The following is a 24,534-nucleotide window of genomic DNA, read 5'->3' as shown; positions in this document are numbered from 1 at the left end:
ACAGCTTTCCAGCCTCCTAATCTTCCATTAGATTCTATTATTAAATAACTATCTATGGAAGGCAATTCTAATGGTTTTAAATTTCTTATCTTATCCTTAATCTATTGAACAGGTTTTATATCTTCATTATTAAAATGTCTTTCTCCTGTTTGGTTGGTCTTATTATATAATGGTCTTGGTAATTGGCTTAAGTTTGGTATAAAATTTCTAGCATAATTTAGTTTTTCTAAGAAGTATTGAATTTGCTTTAAATTTCTTAATTTATATAGCATTTCTAATATACTAGATGCTATATGTTTTCGGAGATATATTTCTCCTTGTCCTATTACTACACCAAGAAACTAAATTTTTCTATTTCCCATTTTGATTTTCTTTTATGATAATATTAAGCCATTCTCTTAACATTCTTTAAAAAGTATAATCAAATGTTGGGCATACTCTTTTATGGACTTCCTAATTAAAATATCATCTATATAGGTTATAATAAAATATACATATTTTTTAAATATATCATCCTTTTTTTTTTTGAAATTCTTGTGGAGAATTTTTTAAACAAAAAGGCATAATAGTCCATTATGAGTAACAATGGCAGTCCAAAGTCTACTTTCTTTGCTAAAGAAACTTGCCAGAATCTAGATTTGAGGTCAAATTTACTGTATATATAAGTGTTCTTAATTTTATTAATTAAAGCCTCTTTATTAGGAAGTGGATATTTATCATCGTCAGTATTATCATTTAGTCTTTTATAATTAAATACCATTCTACTTTTACCTCTAGTAATTTCACTATGTTTATTTACTATAAAGTCTCTAGTTCTATGAGGACTTTGAGTTTTAGTAATTAATTTTAATCCTTCTAATTCTTTTATATGCTTTTGAAATTCTTCTTGTTCATAAGGGGTTGCTTTTGTTATAGGGCATGTTAACCTTAAGTTAGGGTTTATGATTTCTAATTTACAGATAATATTGACTCTGTTAATATTTTTTTATTGTGTTTTCTTCTATAGTTCCATATTTTCTCAAAATTTCAATTAAGTGTTCTAATTTCTGTTTTACTAGATCATTTTCTATTTCTAGATTGAGGTATTCATAAATTTCTACTTCTTTTGGAATTATTTTTTCAATAAGATATTCTTCATTACTAATCATGGGTGATGTGAGAATACCATCCATATGTTTACATATCATAATTTTTTCTCCTTGGACTATAAATCCACCATTTCTATGTTTTATAATATTCATTCCTATTAAAAGTCTAGCTACCTTTTTTCCTGATGCTGGTTTTACCCATACAAATGGTAAAGGGTATTTAATATTATTAAATATTACAATCTACCAGTTTCTTTTCTAACATAGTTATTTTACCAAAAGCATATTTTACTTCTGCTAGGTATAAAGCACTTTTTATGAATTTTGAGTGAATTAAGTCTGCGGAAATATAATATTTACATGCTCATGTGTATATTATACCTTTTACATTAAAATTATAACCATCTTCAAATTCAAGAATACAATCTAAGTTTAATAGATTATTATTACTATAAACATTCTAGGATAATGTTATTTCCTCCTCACTTTTTATTATTTCTTCATAGTTTTCTATTTCTTCTTCAATTGTTACTGTAATTATAACTCCTTCTCCTTTAGTTTCATAGTATTTTGATTTTCCTTTTAACTTAGCATTTCTTTTCGTAGTTGTTCTATTCTTTTGTTATCTATTTGTAATTGTTCAATTGTTTTGATCTATTATCTTTTTTTTTTTCATTTGATTGTATTTGAGTAACTATTGGTTCAATAATTATTTGGCTAATTGTTTGAAATTTAATTTATGATCTATAAATTCATGTGTACAATTATTATCTAATTTTTTGCTTATTAGTTTCTAAAAGGAATTTAGGATTTGTATCTAAACTGTAAGCCATTCATTATTCATTGGTTCTATATCACTAAAGACCTGATTAAATTCTAAAAGGTTTTTTTCTTCAGTAAAATTATTATCTTCTCCTCCAAATATACTACATATGTCATCGTCTTTTATAGTGTCATTTGCTTGCTACACTTACGATGTCTATTGCTTCTAGTAATTTTGACTATTGGTACATGTTTAATCTTTCCTTTTTAACGCTATCTTTAGTAGAATATCTTGCATAGTGTCCTACTTCTCCATAGATAAAGCACTTACATTTCACAGGTGGTTTGTGAATTTTTAACTTTTTTGCATGTTATTTTAGGTATTCCTTTTTTATAATATGTACTACATTTCAGCCGTTTCTAGGTTTTGTTTCCTTATGTACTGCTAGCATATATATTTTGTTACAATAACTATAGCTTGCTATTTGTCTATTTGCTTCATTTTCTAAATATTTTTCTTTTGAATAATTAAATTTTAATAAAATTAGTTGGTCCTTGATAAGTGCTAAATAGTTCATATTTTCCGCATCATTTACACTGCATTTAGCATGGATTCTAACATGTTTAGCACCTAATTAGTACAAAATTTCATTATTTTGTTCACCTCGGCCATTATTTCTATTTTAGGTAAAAGGAAGCGAATTCAAGAGCTTTTTGAAGCAGAATAGGCCAAGTTGCTGAACAAAGCTTCACCATAGCTCACAACAGTCGTGGTAACATCTCACCATGACCATTGTCCAATCTCATCACTACTGTTATCAAGCAGTGGTAGCATAGAACCACTGAAAGCAACACAGGAGCCACAACGTTCTCACAATGGTTGTTGTGAAAATCCATCACGGCCGTGATCTAGCCATATAACGACCAGAGAGCCATGCCAAGATGCGACTTGGAGCCTAGTAATAACATACTCACCACAGGCATCACAATGCCTGTGATAAGGCCGTGGTGAACTCGATCCTATAAATATTCTAGGTTTCTCGAAATTCAGGGAGATTCTTTGGCCAAATAAGGTAAGGCGGTTAGAGTTCTAGAGGTTTGACTGGCTAGAGACGAGTTTCTTCCATATTCTAGAAGATCAGGGTGAGTTTCTCAAGGATAATCTAAGGATCATCGTTAGAGGAGAGTGCGCGTAGGCGTTCAGCGTCATCTTGTCAATCTTGGGATTCTCTCACCCTCAACCTTGGCCAACCTATTGAACGGAGTTAGTTTAGGAATTCTTTAAAAAGTTATATATTCATTGGTCTTATGGCTATCTCTTGCTTTAGTGATTTATCCTCTGATCCATAAGAACCCAATTTGAAGGGAATTGTATGTCTGGGTCCTTCGATTATTGTTTATGAATCTTGATTGATAATTTGATAAATCTTTCTAGTCTTTTGTGAATCATTGCATGTTTTCTTGAATAATATTCTTGTTAATGTTGATGAGGAAGATATACCCACAAATTAGGAGACCCATGCTCTTTTAGATCTATGCATGATCTAAGAGCCTAGGTATTGCTAGATCTCTAGATTAGGGATCAATTGCCCTTAGTCTTAGGGTTTGATTTGTCCCTTCTTGAGGAATTCTAGTACTTAAGTCAAACATAGGAGGCTGGGGTAGGAAGAGATTTCAACTTAAGTTCCTAGTGGTTTAGACCTAGTTGCTAAAAGATTGGGACTAGTAGGCCGTTGAAAATTTTAGAGATTACTGAGCATGACAAGACCAAAAGGGGTATAATTGTATCTTATGAAAATTTCTAAGCACAACAACATCAAGAGAATTTTTAGAATCTGTTCTACCTAAAGAAAACAATATTACTACACATGACAGTATCAAATTAATTTTAGAGATTACTATGCATGACAAGACCAAAAGGTGTATAATTGTATCTTATGAAAATTTCTAAGCACAACAACATCAAGAAAATTTTTAGAATCCGTTCTACCTAAAGAAAACAATATTAATCATGATTGCAGGATATATAACACAGATTTCAAGCTAAGAATTATCATGTACACTTTGTAAAATTTCCCATATCCAACTTTTCTTTCAAAAACAAGTTAAGTATTAGTATACTATCTAACACACTCCAAGCATGCAAATAAAACCGGCTTTCCCAGCACAAACCTGGAGTTGAAAGCGTAAACACTACCATGCAGAATTTGGCAAGATTGCAGGAGGATTATTGAGAGTTTCCAAAACATTTGCTATGGCATTTATCTCGCAGATTCAATTGAGATGAATTCTAATCCAGGTAAACAGAACTTTGTTGACAAGAAGCAACTTCACCCTTTATGACTTTTAGCTCCTCTCCCTCCTCTTCTCATCTCCTTCTTTCTTTTTCTTCTTATTCCCCTTTACAACCATCTCTCCGGCTCCAAACAAAACACTACACTCAATGATTAAAAAAAACAAACACCCCGATCTAAGCCACAACAACAATCCAATGCTATAGAAGAATCCAATGTTGTACAGTAACAACCTAGGTAGTCAGAACCGGACCCGGGCATTAGACCTGTCCGGTTTAGCCTATAAAACCGGGCAGAAGAAAAACCGCTGTTGAACCGGATGAACCAGACCGGTTCATCCGGCTTCAACAGTGAATTAAAAAAATAAGCTAATGGGCCATGGCCATGGCCCATGTGTGGATTTCATTTCAATGTGGAAAACTTTTTGTGTATGAAACTATGCATTTTGAATTTTCTTACCATGCTTATTGCATAGTATTATCTAAATGTATATTTTGTTGAGAATTATGAGCTATGAATTTAATTTTTATGGATTTGATTTTAGTGTTTGAGAAAAAAACTTGACGAGATTAATTTTTATTTAGTGTTTTATACTTTTTATATGGATTTAGTTTAATTAAATGTTGTTAAATGTTGTGTTTTGAATGTGGAATGATTGGAATCAAGACTTGTTTTGTAACTTTTGTTTGATAGGTTGTATTTAAAAATTAATATAGGTTGTGTATTTAATTTAAAAATTAATATAATATTAAATGTATTTTATTTTATATTTTTATTTATTAAATCCAGTTTGACCCGGGTCGACCGCGGTTGGACCTCTTGACCCTTGAACCTTGGCCTCCTCCGGTTCAAAGGTCCGGTCCGGTTCTGACTACCTAGGTAACAACTACAACATGTATGAAAAATGTGGTGCTATATATAGTACCGTATTGTTCAATAATAATAATAATAATAATAATAATAATAATAATAATAATAATAATAATAACAACAACAACAACAACAATAAATCTACAGTAAAAAATTGAAAATAAAAAAGCCATCTTACTATACATTGTAATAGGCACATATAATCAAGGTACTAAAATCTAAGAGCCTTACAAATAATACGAGCATCCACAACTTTAAATTAAAAGAGTGCACAAAACCTAATTCTGGGGTGGACATAGGACATTATAAATGGCTAGAATCCATGATATAAAGAGAATTGAAAAAAATAGAGGTGACATAAATTATTATGTAGAAAGTTGTTAGTGCAACCACACTATAATTGGCATGATTTGACACTAAGTTAAGATGACGTGGCAACATGTGTGATGTGGCATAATTTATGATATGGCAAAGCATGGTGACATAGCAAGGAGTCTTGACTTGAAGCCAAATATTTTGAAGATCTTGGTGGAATTATTTTTTGGCAATGTATTACAACTTGAAGACAAGATCATATCATGACCATATTTTAGGGTGATTTGATTGAAGACTAAATATGGATGGAGTTTAATTAAAGAAATACCTATCAATGATATGATTGAAGAGTATTGATGGTATGATTTGAAGAAACCTTAATAAGGATGATTGAAGATCTATTATTGGGAAGATTTGAAGACCAAACTTGGGTGAATTGAAGATCAAGTTTGGAGAAACTTTGAAGGTCAAACTTAGATGAATTGAAGTTTAAGTTTGGCAAGTTTCGTGAAGACGCACAAAGACGTGCACCCTTTGGGAGGGGACTGCGTGATGAGGAACTAAGGAGGTAGGCTAGTTGCCGGCAGTCGGGATCGGGAGATTTGGCTACACTGACTCGGACAAAGCATGATCGGGAGGTTGATGGGTCTTGAGGTCATCCGCAACGTAACCAGAACTCAGTCAAGTCAGCAGTCAGGGCCATGTTGCAATTCATGTTTCAATAGATGTTGCAACAGCTAATTTTGGAAGGTTTTTAAATTAGTAGCCGTGGAGATTCTAAAAGAGGTATGTGCTATATTAGGGACGTTGAGGCGTCTTTATAAGCTACCTTGCTCTGAGATTGGGTGTGCCACTTGTGGAGGAGAGTGTGTGAGCACTAGAAAATCTAGAGATGGTAATGATCTTTATTGTTGGGAGAGTGAGTGACAAGTATTTGTACTCATTTATTTTCACCTCTTTTAGTGGATTGTTTATCTCCGGGCTTGACCCGCAGATGTAGGCAAGTGGACGCCGAACTGGGTTACCAATCTTCTATGTCTCCTTCTTTTTTGGTTTGTGTGAGCTTTCTATGAGTGTTTAAGTGTTCTCTAAACCACAAACCACATCGGCAGAACTAACAAGTGGTATTAGAGCCTTGGTCGCCATGTTCTTTTTGGCGTCAAAGTCGGCGAGGTCCTAACAGTTCCATTGATGGCCGGAAAAGAAGGAGCTTCCATCACACGACCACCGTTGCTCGATAGATCGAATTATCCATATTGGAAGGCACGCATGAAGGCTTTCATCAAATCTCTTGATGAGAGTGCATGGACAGTTGTAGAAGAAGGATGTTCTCCCCCAAATGAAGTTGATGAAAACATGAATGAGACCATGAAGAAGAAGAGTGACTGGAGTTCCGGAGATATGCTCAAAGCAAATGCCAATGGGAAAGCACTCAATGTTTTTTTTGGAGGAGTAGATGAAAACCATTTCAAGTATGTTGCAACATGTGACTGCGCCAAGAATGCTTGGGATATACTACAAAAAAATCATGAAGGTAAAAATTTGGTGAAAATTTCCAAGCTCTAGATGTTGTCAACCAGATTTGAGAATCTCAAGATAAAAGAAGAAGAGATTATAACCGTGTTCAACAGCAAACTAATGGATATAGCAAATCAAGCATCTCAACTCGGTAAGAAGTATTCTGATAAAAAAACTTGTTCAGAAAACTCTTAGATCTCTTCCAAGAAGATTTGATGCTAAGGTTGTTGTGATAGATGAGGCAAGGGATATGACAACTATGAGACTTGATGAATTGATGGGTTCTTTACAAGCCTATGAGATGAATCTGAATCCAGGCATAAGAGAAGAAGATGTATCCCTAAAAGTTGAAGCAACAAGGCCAAAAGGGCTGTAACAAACTAAAGATAAAGAAGAGGAAGAAGAAATTACCCTTTTGACCAAGGAATTGTGCAGGTATTTCAGAAAAATTCAGGAAGAAGACAAAGAAGTAGATGCAAACAACGATCATGCTTCTTTACCAGATGTGCTAAAAAATGTCAAATTTTCAGAAATTTCAGTGCTTTTGCAAGTCCAGTTACAACATCAATTGCAACATCTGGAGAAACTGTTTGTGAAGAGGCTAGTGGAAATGATCTTTTGCATGGGTATGAACTCATGTTAAATAAACTTGATGAAATGTTCATACAAAACAAAAAACTTGCAAAAGAGTTGAAAGAATGTCAAGAAAAGCTAAACAATGCTGAAAAGGCCATAAACAACATGAACAAAGGAAAATCCAAGATTGAGGAGGTACCTTTTCAAACAAGGGTGACACAACATCATATAAAAGAGACATCAGGAGGCAAGAAATGCAAAGTTGAAATAGCCTGTGTTCTATCAAATGCTCAAGAATATAAACAAGGGAAGTATAATAAGGAAAAGAGACAACATAAAAGACAGGTCCCTATATGCCTTCATTGTGGAAGAATAGGCCATATAAGACCCGAGTATTATCAACTAAAAGAAGATATGAAGAATGGTAGACTATTTGAAAAAGCAAAGAAGTGGATTCTGACATGTTATTACTATAGTGTCAAAGGGCACATTCGTCCAAAATGTTGGAAGTTGAAGAAAGACACAAAGAAAGCAAAAATATGAGGCAGACACCATATACCAGAGAAAAGAAGAAAGAAACCAAGAAGATATTGGTCAGAAAAGAAGATTTAGTGGGATACTCGAAAAAATCCTCAAAAGACAACTGGTATGTTGACCGTGGTTATTCAAGACATATGACAGGTGACAAAAGTTTTTTGATGAATTACAAAGAATGTCCAATTGGGCATGTGACTTTTGGTGATGGTCAGAAAGGTCAAGTAGTTGGAAAAGGAACATTGATGGTTCTTGGGTATAAAAGACTAAAAAATATTTTGCATGTAGAAGGACTGAAGGCAAATCTTCTGAGTATAAGTCAATTATGTGATCGAAATCTGGTGGTAAAATTTACTCAGGACAGATGTGTAGTCTATGATGAAGCTGGTCAGTGTGTTTTAATTGGTTTAAAATCTTCAGATAATTGCTATTTGCTAGAGACATTGGAAGTGTGTTATAACGCATCTTGCAACATCATTGAAATTTGGCATCAGAACTTGGACATCCAAACTTCAGGAACTTGATGAAGATTACAGAAATGAAAGCTGTTAAGGAGTGCCCAAGCTTACAAAAAAGGAAGATGGTGTATGTGGACCTTGTCAACTGGGAAAGTAAAGTCACGCTTCTTACAAAGTGGTGCAAGACATTGTTACAACAAGAGTGCTTGAACTCTTACATATGGATCTTATCGGACCCACACAGATAGAAAGCTTGTCAGGTAAAAGATATGTGTTTGTGTGTTGATGACTATTCTAGGTACACTTGGGTGGACTTCCTCAAAGAGAAATCAGAAACTTTTGAAGCTTTCAAGAAGTTATGCATGCAACTCCAAAATGAGAAAGAGTGTCAAATAGGAAAGATTGTCAGAATCAGAAGTGACCATAGAAGAGAATTTGAAAATGCTCAGTTTGTAAAATTTAGCAAGGAATATGGGATTCATCATGAATTTTCAACTCCAAAAAATCCACAACAAAACAGAGTGGTTGAAAGGAAGAATCGCACTCTCCAAGAGATGGCTAGAGTTATGTTGAATTCAAAGAAACTCTCTACAAGATTTTGGGCGGAAGCAATCAATACAGCATGCTATATCATCAATAGAGTATACATTCGGCCTTCAACCAACATGAAACTGTATGAAATTTAAAAAGGTAAAAAGCCAAATCTTAAATACTTTCACATCTTTGGAAGCAAATGTTACATTTTGAATGATAGAGATCAGCTGGGAAAATTTGACAGGAAAAGTGATGAAGGATTATTCATGGGGTATTTTACTACTAGTAGAGCCTATCGGGTGTTCAATTCAAAAACCAAAAAGGTAATGGAAACCATTAATATTGTTGTTGATGATTTCTCTGATATGAGACTCAAGGTGCATCAAGTGAGCCAAACAAGCTTATCACTCAGAATTGTGAATCAGCAGATGAAGAGCTACAGGAAGTTCAAGAAGTTGCAACACAGGTTACAACACCAACTACAACAACAGAAATTGCTCAGGATTCAGACAAACAGCAGGTTATAACTGATGTTGCAACTGAAGTTACAACAGACAAAATCATCTCAGGGTCAGATAAAGAAGAAATTGATGATGAAGAAGATAATGAAGATAGCAGTCTTGAAGCATCCTCAATAATAAAGAAAAATCATCCTATTTAGAATGTGATTGGTAATGTGACTGAAGGAAGAAGAACCAGAAGCGCTCAATGAATTGATTATCAAGAATTGGCTGGATACACATGTTACATCTATCTTATTGAACCAAAGAATGTCAAAGAAGCTTTAGTTGATGAATACTGGATGGCTGTAATGCAAGAATAATTGAATCAGTTTGTTCAAAATGATGTATGGACATTGGTCCCAAGGCCAAAGGATGTGAATGTTATTGGAACCAAGTGGATTTTCAAGAACAAGACTGATGACAAAGGCAACATCACCAAAAATAAAGCAAGACTAGTGGCTCAAGGATATACTCAAGTTGAAGGAATTGATTTTGATGAAACATTTGCACCAGTTGGACGCCTGGAATCCATCAGATTATTGTTAGCAGTAGGATGTTGTATGGGGTTCAAGCTACATCAAATGCATGTTAAGAGTGCTTTTCTAAATAGAGTTATAAGTGAAGAAGTTTTTGTGGAGCAACCAAAAGGGTTTGAAGATCCTCAACATTCAGATCATGTGTTCAAATTGAAAAAGGCTCTCTAAGGCTTGAAGGAAGCTCCTCGGGCTTGGTATGAAATGCTTACAAAATTTTTGCTTGAGAAGGGCTAAAAATGAGGAGGAGCAGACAAAACTTTGTTCATAAAGAAGACCAAATCAGATCTTATGGTGGCACAAATCTATGTTGATGATATCATATTTGGTTCAACATCACAAAAGCAAGTGGATGAGTTTGTTCATCTAATGCAAGAAGAGTTTGAGATGAGCATGGTAGGTGAACTGAACTACTTTTTGGGTTTCCAAATCAAAAAATGCAAAGAAGGAATTTTCATTTGTGAAACCAAGTATGCACAGAACTTGGTAAAAATATTTGGCTTGGAAAAGGCTAGATATATGAGAACACCCATGAGTGTGAATCAGAAGTTGACAAAAGATAAGCATGGAAAAGATGTAGACCCAAGTCTCTATAGAAGCATGATTGGAAGTTTGCTCTATCTCACAACTAGCAGGCCAGACATCTCTTTCAGTATTGGAGTTTGTGCAAGATATCAAGCAACACCAATGGAATCTCATTTGAAACCTGTTAAGCGTATTATCAGATATGTTCATAGTACTGCAAAATATGGAATTTGGTATTCAAAAGACTCCAACTCACATCTTGCAGGTTATAGTGATGCAAATTGGGAAGGAAATATTGATGATAGAAAGAGCACCTCAGGAGGATGTTTCTATCTCGGTAATAACTTAGTCACATGGTATAGCAAGAAACAAAGTTCGATTTCACTATCCCCTGCCAAGGTTGAATACATAGCACCAGAAAGTTGTCGTACACAATTATTGTCGATGAAGCAAATGCTCGAGGATTATGGCCTACAACAAGGGGTGTTGACTATATTTTGTGACAACAAAAGTGCTATTGATATCTTCAAGAATCCTGTCCAACACTCTCGTACCAAACATATTGATCTTTGACACCACTTTATATGTGACAATGCCCCTTGCGTATGTCCCGCAAGTGCCAGGGCTTGTCGAAGTAATAAATCCTTGATGAGTGGGTACTATATCCATAGGCAGTAGGGAATAAAAACACTTAAATTGTTTCTTAACTAAGCAAAAAATGAATAATAGTTATGTGACAAGATGTAATGTAACAAAAGTTAAAGAGCACAAGTAAAGGGGAGGTAAGGCAATCGATATAAATGGGGTACTCGGATATTGTTCAGCCTAGGACAATCGTTTCAAGTGCAAAACCCTCTATTATGCTTTCTAACTAATGCATTAATGAGTTGTGGAGATCCTTCAATACATGACCCCAAATCTAAGGTCAACCATGCCTAACTCTATACATGTCCCAGAGGATAAATTGAACAATCTCTCAACCTCGCACTTGTATAGAATCATAATGAGTTCTAGAGATTCCAAGTGATAAATCTCTTCCTAGATGTAAACCTAACCTTTTTGTCCAGGTAGAAGGTCCTTAGTCACAATTAAGCCTAGGTGCTAAAATCACTTCAACGTTTCACTTCGTTCCCTCTGTAACTAAGCCCCAGTGGAAAGTCATCCCTTAGCCCATTCACTCTACTATAACCGCAAAGAACTCTAGGAAATGGAGGTAGGATAAATCACACCGGAGGTGAAAGGGGATGCTCCGCTACCTCTCGACTCACCCTCTCAACCTTCTCTAATCTAGCTTTGTCTAACTCTCGTGGTGTATCACTCACTCACAAGGGTTACTAAGGTGAACTCTCAACCCTAGTGTCACTCTAAGGGAGCATTCAATCAATCAAGCATTGAAGATTTGAACTCAAATAAAACATCAATTAATGAAAGCATAATAACATGGTTTAATGGAACAAATACATCCTAGGGTTCACAAATCCAAGTACCCACTAGGGGGTTTAGCTCTCCATGGAGCTAGTTACAATCAATGAAATCGAATGTAAAAACAAGTAATCCATAGAAAACCTCCTCGATAGTCATGACGATGATCATGTGGAGTGATAAGTGCTTGTGTGTTAAGAATGCGAAGTATTCCTTCCTTACGATGAGTATGATTTTTATCAGGTTTAAGTGCTAATACATGTGTATTTGTGTTCTTTTGCTCATATAGGGTTGTAAAGCTAAGTATTAAGAAAAGAAGCCAAAAGTAGATCGTGGATGTACTATTTGGTGGAATCTTTATAACAACAAATGCGAAAACACAAGTGGGGATCTAAGATACGTGAATGTGTGCCAACTTCCATGTATTCAAGCTATTACAATGAGTTTGAGGGGCACGAAGGGAGTCACATTTGCGTATCCTAACTTGTGCAATGATAGTAAGATCTTCACCAATGAACCCATTTATTGAAGAAGCGATGCGATCTATGGCATAAACGTGTGCTCGTTTATGTTGGCTAGATGAAAACTGGATTCGGGAGTGTTTTTGGCCGCGGGAGGGGAGGGAGGGGGTACTGTAGCAATTTACTATAGCAGTTACTGTTCACAGCCGGCCGAAAATCAGAATTCTAGGGAATTTACACGGGCGTGTGGAAATTCCACAGGGGTGTGTGGAACATCCACAGGCCCGTGTGGATGCCCGATTCCAGCCTATTTAAAACCGTTTTTTTAGCCTGATTTCAGCATTCTTTTCTCCATTCTTTTCTCAACTTGAGAGAGGACTGCGGCTAGGATTTAGAGGGGGTTTGGCAAGGCTTTTGGAGTGGTTCTCCGGCTTTGACACCGCGCACCACTTGGAAGAAGGTTATTGGGGGAGCTTTCGTCGGTATCGATTCTGCGAGGTGTGCCTTATTCTTGACAAGGGGACCTTTGGAGAGGAAGAGGCCACTCCACAAGACCATCAACACGAACACCGAGGGGGTTTTTCTATGGATTACTTGTTTTTACATTCGATTTCATTGTTAATTGTAACTAACTCCATGGAGAGCTAAACCCCCTAGTGGGTATTTGGATTTTTGAACGGTAGGATGTATTTGTTCCATTAAACCTTGTTATTATGCTTTCATTAATTGATATTTTATTTAAGTTCCAATCTTGAATGCCTGATTGATTGAATGCTCCTTTAGAGTGACACTAGGGTTGAGAGTTCACCTTAGTAACCCTTGTGAGTGAGTGACACACCACGAGAGTTAGACAAAGCTAGATTGGAGAGGGTTGAGAGGGTGAGTCGAGAGGTAGTGGAGTGTCCCCTTTCCACTCCGGTGTGATTTATCCTACCTCCATTTCCTCGAGTTCTTTGCGGTCATAGTAGAGTGAATGGGCTAAGGGATGACCTTCCGCTGTGGCTTAGTTGTAGAGGCAATGGAGTGAAGCGTTGAAGTGATTTTAGCACCTACGACTTAATTGTAACTAGGGACCTTCCACCTGGACCAAAGGGTTAGGTCTACATCTAGGAAGAGGATTTATCACTTGGAATCCCTAGAACTCATTGCGATTCTATATGAGTTCGGGGTCGAGAGATTGTTCAATTTCTCCTTTGGGACATGTATAGAGTTAGGCATGGTTGGCCTTAGATTTGGCACCATGTATTGAAGGATCTCCATGACTCATTAATGCATTAGTTAAAAAGCATAATAGAGGTTTTGACACTTGAAACAATTGTCCTAGGTGGAACAATATCCGAGTACCCATTTCTATCGATTGCCTTTCCTCTCAATTTTATTGTGCCTCTCGTTCTTATTTCTTTTATCTCTTTTTATATAAATCTCATTCATCATACCATCAATTTATTCTCATCAAAGTTAGATAGCAATCATTGTGTTTCTGTTCACTATTCCCTGTGGATACGATATCCACTCACCTGGGATTTATTACTTTGACACTCGTGCACTTGCGGTTTACACGCATATTTGGTCATGTCAAGTTTTTGGTGCCGTTGCCGTGGAATAGGTGTTTTGGAGACACTATGCACTTTGCTATTTTAGCTATTTATCATTTATTCTATTTCACACTTTCTTATTCTTCCATCATTCTCATTTGTTTTCTTTTGTCATGTCTTACTTTTTTTGAAAGGAGTTTAAATGATGATTGATCCGCTCATTGCTCTGTATTTTTGAGTTGAAGCTCTGAGTGAACAAGTTGATAGAATTATTGCTTCACAACAACAGAGCATTTCTTGTTGCAACACAAATCATCTAATTGAAAAGGGCTACCCAAACTTCTTTTGGAATAGTGATGGACAATATTGGGAAGCACCTCAAGAGGAATGTCAAAAGGGTGAGATACTCGGAGAGGATACACTTCAGTTTCAAAGAGTATTAACTAACTTTATTGAAGCATCCGATGTCTGCGTCCAAAATATGGAGACCACACTAAGATGTCATGAAGCCTCCTATAAAAACCTTGAGCATCAACTAAGAGAGATACTTAACACACTCTCTGAGGAACAACAAGCATTTGAGCAAGCAATTCAAGTTCCTTATAGAGAAGATATGGTTGTGATCGACAATGAAGAAGTTTGGCGTAAAGAGTATGATGTTGTCGAGATTAAGGGGATGCAAGAAGAACCTTTCATTCAATGTGAGGATTGTTTGAATGGATAGTATGTTTGTGAGCAATAAATGATACAAGGAGGATCGACAAAGACAGATTGCTTTAAAGTTGAAATTGAAGAAGAAGTAAATCCTAAGGTAATGGAACGAGTAAACCTCTTTGGGATTGATCAACTCATAAATTGCAAGAAAGAGATTTTGGGTTTGGAAGAAGATATGGGTAGGAGATTGAAGCCATCCAATGAACCACCTGTGCTAAGCTTGGGCAATTCCCAACCCAAATTGTTTCCTTGGAGGCCAAAGGTAAGATGGTTGGACTCTCCAACAAATATTCCACCACGGCAAGTAGATTTTTGGTTTAAAGGAAGTAACTTTGCAATGTCTAGTCAGGAGGAACATACCCTTTTCAAGCCTCCATAAGGTAAGGAAGAGATACGTCAAGCTAAGTGACGTAAAACAAGCGCTTCTTTGGAGGCAACCTAAGTTTTTAATGTTTTTCTAGTTTTTAGTTAGTATTTGAATGAATAAGGCTTTAAGTGTTGGTGTCTTGATTCTTACATGTTTTGCTGTGATTTTCTTGTGGACATTATGGTGTTATCATGTGCCTAATTGTGTGTGGTGAAGAATCTTGGTCGTTTGAGCGTGTTTTTCATGTTTTCTTTGGTTAAAATTGCATTGTTAGGCAGGCTCTAAGTGTATATTTGTGTTCAGGAATTTTCTGCAGAGCCTGCAAAGTTTTCTAAGTGTCCAGAGAAAACACACGCCCATGTGGAATTTCTGCACGGGCGTGCGTTTTCGTTCAGAGCTCATCCAGAGATGGCACAGGGGCGTGGACTCGGCCCTGTGAGCGACCTTGTGATGGTCCACGCCCGTGTGGAATTTTCGCACGGGCATGTGTTTCCCTGTAGAGACTTAGAGATTTTTCCTGAGAAGACACTAGAGCATGGACTCGCCCCTGTGGATGATTCTGTCAACAAACGCATGGGCATAGGTAATTTCCTCACGCCCGTGTGGTTCTCTACAGAGAATTTCTCCTCCATCCCGAGAAGACACAAGGGCATGCATCTGCCCCTATGAATTGCCCAGTAAGGATCCACGCCCATGTGGAATTTCTGCACGGGCATGTGAAACACTTAGAGAATTTTCTCAGCTAGACAGAGAAGCCACAGGGGCGTGCGCCTGCTCCTGTGGGTCGAGCGCATGGGCGTGGGAATTTTCTACACGCCCGTGTGGATGCATTCAGAAGCATAAGGTGTTATCTCAAGAAACCACAGGGGCATGCGTCTGCCCCTGTGGGTCTCTCCTTTGGAGTCACACAGGCGTGGGTAATTTCCACACGCCCGTGTGGATGTATAGAACTCAAAAGGTTGCGTTTTCTCTTTATAAATTTATTTTACCTTTTCATCTTTTCACTCCCAAACATTATGAGAACGCATCCTTGCATTCTCTCGACTTCTCACCGTCGTTTTAGAGGGTTGTTACTTGAGTTTTCTGGCCGTTTTTTCTATTCTTTCATTCTCATTTTGTTGGTAAGCTTCTCTTTCTCTTTTCTTCACCCGATCTTTATTTATTTTGCAGGACCATCATCATCTTCACCAGCAGTGGCAATAAATGTACCAACAATTAACACCGACACTGGAGGCGTCTTTACCTTCTTTTTTCTTATTTTTCGTATTTTATTTTTGGATTTTATTTTGGACTTGTATACTCAGAAAGGATCTTCCTTCTGAGTTTATCTTTTATTTTTGTCTCGAGTTATATTTCAAATTCTCTATCTTTTATATACTCGAGTTGTTTTGTTTATTGAGCTTCAGTGAACCCCCTTATGTATGCGTGCAGATGGTCTTGTCAGTATGGGAATTGAGAACTAGTCATGGACATGGTCAAGTTGTTTTACACTTGGTCGTGTGTGCTTCATAACCCATTGGAACTTCACTCCAAAGGATTTTGCTCCATCAAGCACACCACTAGGAGTTAAGGGAGTATTGTTGTTTCAATTGCCGACTCTCACATGTGTTTTAAATTGTATTACTTTTATTGTGCTCGCATGCGTACATTGAGGGCAATGTACATCTTAAGTGTTGGGGGGGAGGGGGGAGTTCACATTGCACATGTCCTTTATATAAATTTTGATTAACATACATGCTCACGTAGCCAATGGTGGTTCACCTTAATTTCAATGCTTGTATTCTTGAGTTTAGGAGAAATTTTAACATTGAATGTTCTCATGCTCTAGTTTTTACTTGAATTTCTAGGAATTTTTGGCCGATGAATATTTGTGCACCACTCTCTCATGACACTCTTTTGGAAACTCAAATTTGATGTTTAAGGGACTAATTAGTTTTGTTTCTTGTTCCATTTAGCTAAAAAAAATGGAAAACGAAAAATGAAAAAAAAAAGGATAAAAAATAGATTGTTTAGTTGTGCATTGGGGGTGGAAAGAGCTACAACCTATGAAGTATGAATTTACTCTCATAAGTCGGATACTAGTTATGCCCTAATGAGAGAAAGAGCTATCTCATGGGGTGAGTGAAAGCTACCACAACGGTAGAAAGAGCTACCACCTCGAAAGTGTGAAAGCCACCTTAGCTGCCGCTTCGGAAAGGGCTACCTTAGAGGATGTGTGAAGCTACTACCATCTTTTTTGTTTGTTTTTTACGTTTTGTAGTTAAATAAGTCCCTTATACTTGGAACATTAAGGAGTATACTTTGGGTTTACTTGAGTGAGTTTACACATACTTACACGATCTCGGGTTTGTTGTCCTTTTTTATTCGAGTTTTTAGCTACAACATTGATTTTTTCGTATTTAGTGTTGAAATTTCCCTTACTTGTAGAATGCTCTCCTTGCATGCTTTGGTGAACCTAAGGCCAAGAGCTTTCAATATTTCCTTCTTCTATACTTCAATGTTTTATTTTTGCTTGAGGACAAGCAAAAGCTTAAGTGTTGGGGAATTTGACAAGTGCTTGTGTGTTAAGAATGCGAAGTATTCTTTCCTTACAATGAGCATGACTCTTACCAGGTTTAAGCGCTAATACATGTGTATTTGTGTTCTATTGCGCATGTAGGGTTGTGAAGCTAAGTATTAAGAAAAGAAGCCAAAAGTAGATCGTGAATGCACTATTTGGTGGAATATTGGAAGCAACAAACGCGAAGACACAAGTGGAGCTCTAAGATACGTGAATGTGTACCAACTTCTATGTATTCAAGCCATTACAATGAGTTGGAGGGGCACGAAGGCAGTCACATTTGCGTATCCTAACTTGTCCAATGATAGCAAGATTTTCAAAAATGAACCCGTTTATTCAAGAAGCGATGTGATCTACGGCATAAACTTGTGCCCGTTTATGTTGTCTCGATGAAAAGTGGATTCGAGAATGCTTTTGGCTGGGGTACTGTAGCAGTTACTGTTCACAGCCGGCCAAAAATTAGAATTCCAAAGAATTCACACGGACGTGTGGAAATTCTACACGCCTGTGTGGAAATTCCACAGGGGTGTGTGGAACATCCACAGGTCCGTGTGGATGCCCGATTACAGCCTATTTAAAGCCGTTTTTCAGCCCGATTTTAGCATTCTTTTCTCCATTCTTTCCCCAACTTGAGAGAGGACTGCAGCTAGGATTTAGAGGGGGTTTGGCAAGGCTTTTGGAGTGGTTCTCCGGCTTTGACACCGCGCACCACTTGGAAGAAGGTTATTCGGGGAGCTTTCGTCGGTATCGATTCTGCGAGGTGTGCCTTATTCTTGACAAGGGGACCTTTGGAGTGGAAGAGGCCACTCCACAAGACCATTGACACGAACACCAAGGGTGTTTTTCTATGGATTACTTGTTTTTATATTCGATTTCATTGTTGATTGTAACTAGCTCCATAGAGAGCTAAACCCCTTAGTGGGTACTTGGATTTGTGAACCCTTGGATGTATTTGTTCCATTAAACCTTGTTATTATGCTTTCATTAATTGATATTTTATTTAAGTTCCAATCTTGAATGCCTGATTGATTGAATGCTCCTTTAGAGTGACACTAGGGTTGAGAGTTCACCTTAGTAACCCTTGTGAGTGAGTGACACACCACGAGAGTTAGACAAAGCTAGATTGGAGAGGGTTGAGAGGGTGAGTCGAGAGGTAGTGGAGTGTCCCTTTCCACTCCGGTGTGATTTATCCTACCTCCATTTCCTCGAGTTCTTTGAGGTCATAGTAGAGTGAATGGGCTAAGTGATGACCTTCCGCTGGGGCTTAGTTGCAGATGCAATGGAGTAAAACGTTGAAGTGATTTTAGCACATAGGGCTTAATTGTGACTAGGGACATTCCACCTGGACCAAAGGGTTAGGTCTACATCTAGGAAGAGGATTTATTACTTGGAATCCCTAGAACTCATTGCGATTCTATGTGAGTGCGAGGTCGAGAGATTGTTTAATTTTTCCTCCGGGACATGTATAGAATTTGGCATGGTTGGCCTTAGATTTGTGACCATGTATTGAAGGATCTTCACGACTCATTAATGCATTAGTTAGAAAGCATAATAGAGGGTTTTACATTTGAAACGATTGTCCTAGGTTGAACAATATCCTAGTACCCCATTTCTATTGATTGCCTTTTCTCTCATTTTTATTGTGCCTCTCATTCTTATTTCTTTTATCGCTTTTTATATAAATCTTATTCATCATACCATTGATTTATTCTCATCATAGTTCGATAGCAATCGTTGTGTTCCTACTCACTATTCCCTATGGATACGATACCCAATCACCTGGGATTTATTACTTCGACACCCGTGTACTTGCAGTTTACACGCATATTCAGTTGTGTCATTTAGAAGCCTCTACTCGTCCAAGGGTTCCTTTGTCCGGCCTAAGATACAACTCGCTGGATCGGTGCCGATGAAAGCTCTCCCACTAACCTTCTTCTAAAGTTAGCACGATGTCAGAGCCGTAGAACCTCTCCTAATCCCTAGCCAATACCTCTCCAAACCCTAGCCGTCGCCTCTCTCAAGTTGGGGAAAAGATAGAGAAAAGAATGCTGAAATCGGTCTTAAATAGGGCTGGAATCGGGAATCCACACGCACTTGTGGATTCACCACACGGCCTGTGAAATTAACGCACGGGCGTGTGGAATTTCCACACGCCTGTGTGGATTCTTTAGAAATCACTTTTCTCGGCCAGCTATGAACATTACCTGCTACAATGAATTGCTACAGTGTTTGCTACAGTACTCTGCTACAGTGATGGCTTGAAATACTCCCGGATCCATGTTCTCATCGAGGTAATGTAAACGGGCACACGTTTACATCGTAGATCGTTTTGCTCTTTCAATAAACGGCTACATTGGTGGAGATCTTGCTGTACATGCACAAGCCAGAATACTTGAATGTGACTGCCTTTGTGCCCCTCCAAATCATTGTGCTAACTTGAATACGAGGAGGTTGGCACACATTCTCGCATCTTGAACTCGACTTATGTCTTCATGTTTGATCTTTCTCAAGATTTCCTCCAAATGGTGCATTCACGATCTACATTGACTTGTTTCTCTAACATTCGGCTTCACAACCCTATATGCATGAAAGTAACATAAATGCACACATATTAGCGCTAAAACCTAATACAAGTAATGCTCATCATAAGAAAAGAACACTTCGCATTCTTATCACACAAACACTTATCAAACTCCCCTACACTAAAGCTTTTGCTTGTCCTCAAGCAAAAATTAAAACATTAAGGCTTAGATAAAGGAAATATTGGAAGTGCTTGGCCTTAGGTTTACCAAAGCATACAAAGATAGCATTCTACAAGTAAGGGAAGTTTCAACATTAAATATGAAAAATTAATGCTGTAGCTAAAAACTTGAATCAAAAAAGGACAACAAACCCAAAATCTTGTAAGTGTGTGTAAACTCACTCAAGTCAACCCAAGATATACTCCTCAAAGTTCTAAGTAGAAAGGACTTATTTATTGAAAAAAGTAACGAAAATTTGAAAATTTGAAAACATGGTAGTAGCTTCACACATCTTCTAAGGTAGCTATTTCCAAAGCGGCCGCTAAGGTGGCTTTCACACTTTCGAGGTGGTAGCTCTATCTACCGGGGTGGTAGCTTTCACTCATCCCATGAGATAGCTCTTTCTATCATTAGGGCATAACTAGTATCTGACTTATGAGAGTAGCTTCATACTCCATAGGTAGTAGCTCTTTCCACCCAACAAGCACAACTAAACAATGAAACTATTTTTGTTCTTTCTTTTCCTTTTTCCATTTTTCTTTCAAAATTAACAAAAGACAAAACTATAACTAGTCTCTTTAAAATCAAACTTGAGTTTCTACAAGAGTTTAAAGAGTGAGTAGTGCAACAAGTGTGAATCGGGTAAAAATTCCTAGAAATTCAAGTAAAAACTAGAGCATGAGAACATTAAATGTTAAAAATTCTCCTAAACTCAAGAATACAATCATTGCAATTAAGGTGAACCGCCATTGGCTATGTGAGCATGTATAATAATCAAACTAATATAAAAGATATGTGCACTATGAAACTCCCCCCCCCTCCACACACACTTAAGTTGTACATTGTCCCCAATGTACCATGCAAGCACAATAGAAAATAAATCAATCAAGTATAGATGTGAGAGTGACAATTGAAACAATACTCTCCTGACTCCGAGTGTTGCGTTTGATGGAGATAAATCCTAGGGAGTAAAGTTCCAACGGGTTGTGAAGCACACACGGCCCACATTGGCCGTGTCCATGACTAGTTCGCAATTCCCATACTGACAAGACCATCTACATGCATACACGAGGGGTTCAGTAAAGCTCAATAAAGATAAAAATGAAAGATAAGGCAATGAATACAGCTCGAGACAATCAAAATAAAAATAAGCTCAGAAGGAAAGTCCTTTCTGAGTATACAAGTCTAAAATAACATGCGAAAGTAAAGAAATGAAAAATGAAGTCAAGTGTCGGTGTCATCAGCTATCAGCTCTGCTGCTGATGCTGGTGCTAGATCAAAGGATGCCGGTGGGGGTAGTGATGGTGATGCTGGAGGATCTTGAGGAGTGTGTGGTCGCTGAACAAATGATGAGGCAATGTCTTCCTCAAGAATCTATTGTAACGTATCAAAACGTGCCATGAACTCCACGTACTGAGCAGCCTGTGTCACCCGGACCTCCGCTATCTCTGCTCGGACATCAGCAATCTTGGTTCATAGCACTCCCAAAGCACTCTCGAGCTTCTCAAAACGATCATGGGATCTAGATGGTGAAAACATACGCACCGGGGGCAGATCCTGTGCTGCAGGAGGTGCCTCGGTCTCCATCTGTGTCGGCTGAGGCTCAGGATCGGGTTGAGAAGCCTTGGCATCATCGTCATCTCCCTCTACTACCTCGGTGGTAGGTGTAATCAACGCATAAACTCTGGACTAGACCCTGCGAACCATCCTTATCAATCTCATCGTGTCTATACCCAGGGGAACATGTACAGTTGACTTCTCTGCCCCTCTGATCGCTTCAAGTAGACCCATACCGATGACTAGCCTCGTAATGTAGGGACCAGAGAATAGGGCACCAATCTTGGCATACTGCCCCTGATGTCGAAGATACTCTGCCAGAATATGTCCCAGATGTATCGATGTGTTCTATACCATTGAATATAAGTATAATAACTCTTGTCGGTTGAGAACACCAGTACTATCACCATGCCCATTCACTGACCTACTCAGAACAGCGTGAGTGTATTTGTAGCTCAGTCGGGAGAGACAGTTGGCCTTAGAAACCCCAGGCTCATACTGCCCCTGTCCACACAACACACTGTAGGCACGCTGCGGTGTCAAACTCTCGGGATAATCCATGGGTAACTGCTTATACTTCTCTGTCTCTGTGTATGTTGCATTATATAGCTCCATCAAGATAGAAAACTAAGTCACGTTCAAGCTATGATATTGTCCGAGGACTCGAAACTGTATAGCACCAATACTATCAAAAGTAGGATATAAGCGATCGAACTCGAATGAGTTAGGACCTCGAGCGTCAATGTGTGGATGGCGGGGTCTCTAATCGATAATAAATGGGCCCAGCTACCAACCGCCAGCATGTCTTCTATCTCCTCCACCATAGCACCTGCCATCTGAATCTCCCGCAAAGCATCGATGTCAGGAAAATATGTCTGGCCAAATCGTAGCCTCAACAATCTCTCAAAGCGAGCCTGATGCTCAGGAATCGTGCAATCCATGTTGTCGGGCTCAGGAGACGGCTCTCGGGGCCGCTTACCATCCTGCTTCTTTGACCGGAGGGCCATAACTGCAAGAATTACAAAAGAAATCATTCAAATTGGCTCAAAGGAATAATGCTGCAAAAATCCACATGGTCGTGTGAAATTTCCACACACCCGTGTGGATTCATGGGGCGTGAAAAAAACACGGCCGCGCCTCAAAAATCCAAGAAGACACCATTTATTTGTCTCTAACTTCGTTCTAAGCATGCAATACCCCGCTAATTGTAGAAACGAAGCAACATTAACCAGTTTCATTGATTAAAATCAAGAATTGACGAAGAAAAACAAGAAATAGGGCTTACCGACGAGTTGAACTTGAAAACTTTGATTCGGCCAAAAAAAACAAATGAAAATCCCTCCAAATGGGTTGCACAAAGTCGGGAAAGAGTGCAGGTGTGCCCTCAGATGAATGAGGAGTGTGAAAATGAAGAGAAATAATGAGAATTTAAAAAGAACTCGTGCCACTTGACGTTCTGTTCATCCGCAAGGGCGTGCAGAAATTACCCACGCTCGTACACCTCCAAATGAGAGAGCCACAGGGGCAGATGCACACCCCTATTAACTCTCTAGATGTCACTCTATATCTCTGAAAGCATCAGCACGGGAGTGCAGAAAATATCCACGCCTGTGCACCTGACACACAGGAGCAGCCACACGCCCCTGTGGCTTCTCTGTCTAATCGGGAAGAATCACTAAGTGTTTCGCACACCCGTGCGGAAATTTCGCACGGGCGTGGACATTCACAGGTCTAACTCACAGGGGCAAGCGCACACCCTGTGTCTTCTCGGGATGGAGGAGAGCTCTTCTACAGAGATGCACACAGGCGTACGGGAAGTACCCACGCCAGTGCATTTGTCACAGGTTCACCCACAAGGTTGAGTCCATACCCCTGTGTGGTCTTGGGATAAATTGCTAAGTTTTTTCAGAAAACACCTGCCCGTGCGGAAATTACCCACGGGCTTGCGGAAGTCAGAAGGTCGCTTACAGGGGTGAGTCCATGCCCCTGTGTCTTCTCTCGATGAGCTTGCAATGCAAATCCACGGGCGTGCAGAATTTCCACACACTCGTCCATTTTCCCTGGATGCCTTAGAAAACTCTGCTGGCTCTACAGAAAATTTCTGAACATGTATACACACTCAGAGCCTGCCCTATTATGCAAAATATGCCAGCGAAAAACATGAGAAACTAGCTTGAGCGATTAAAAATCCACATGAAAACACACGATGACATTAAGAGTCTATAATAAAATCACAGCAAAAGTAACTAAAGATCAAGACACCAACACTCAACACTTTATTCATACAAACACTAAACTAACAACTAAGAAAACAGTAAACACTTGGGTTGCCTCCCAAGAAGCGCTTGCTTAACGTCACTAAGCTTGATATATCTTGCCTTACCTCATGGGGGTTCATAGATGAGGTTGCCCTCTTACCCATAGCTTGAAAGCATGAAGAGCAAAGTCTTTTGAAGGTAGAGGGAGAGTTATCGGGCTTGGTACCACCTAACAAAGGTTCATCCAACTTGTTCAGTTTACGCACCTCCCCAACAGCCTTGGGGCATTTCTGGTGGCATCTCCTTGCACTCGTCATCTTCTGGAGCACCTTCTTCATGATCCCCTAAGTAGAGGGCACTTCTTCCATTGGACCAAGCATCATCACTTCTTCATTGTACACCTCTTGGT

General features: G+C 38.4%; 2 protein-coding genes across 2 annotated transcripts; both read left to right on the top strand.

Annotated features, from left to right (window-relative positions):
• The first annotated feature begins 6,697 nt into the window (after window positions 1–6,697).
• Window positions 6,698–9,610, top strand: LOC120281117. The gene is made up of 9 exons (XM_039288039.1): window positions 6,698–6,801; window positions 6,910–6,998; window positions 7,084–7,219; window positions 7,378–7,670; window positions 8,105–8,344; window positions 8,452–8,593; window positions 8,714–9,088; window positions 9,170–9,272; window positions 9,320–9,610. The coding sequence occupies exons 1-9, from the start codon at window positions 6,698–6,700 to the stop codon at window positions 9,608–9,610; spliced, it is 1,773 nt and encodes a 590-aa protein (XP_039143973.1).
• A 906-nt stretch (window positions 9,611–10,516) lies between these two features.
• On the top strand, window positions 10,517–11,083 carry LOC120281116 (secreted RxLR effector protein 161-like). Its single transcript, XM_039288038.1, has one exon. The coding sequence runs from the start codon at window positions 10,517–10,519 to the stop codon at window positions 11,081–11,083; it is 567 nt and encodes a 188-aa protein (XP_039143972.1).
• Window positions 11,084–24,534: the final 13,451 nt, after the last annotated feature.

This window comes from Dioscorea cayenensis, chromosome 17 (genome assembly GCF_009730915.1).
Source record: "Dioscorea cayenensis subsp. rotundata cultivar TDr96_F1 chromosome 17, TDr96_F1_v2_PseudoChromosome.rev07_lg8_w22 25.fasta, whole genome shotgun sequence".
In the NCBI taxonomy this organism is placed as follows: domain Eukaryota; kingdom Viridiplantae; phylum Streptophyta; class Magnoliopsida; order Dioscoreales; family Dioscoreaceae; genus Dioscorea; species Dioscorea cayenensis.
Note: the sequence above shows the minus strand (reverse complement) of the source record. Positions and strands in the feature narration are given on the sequence as shown.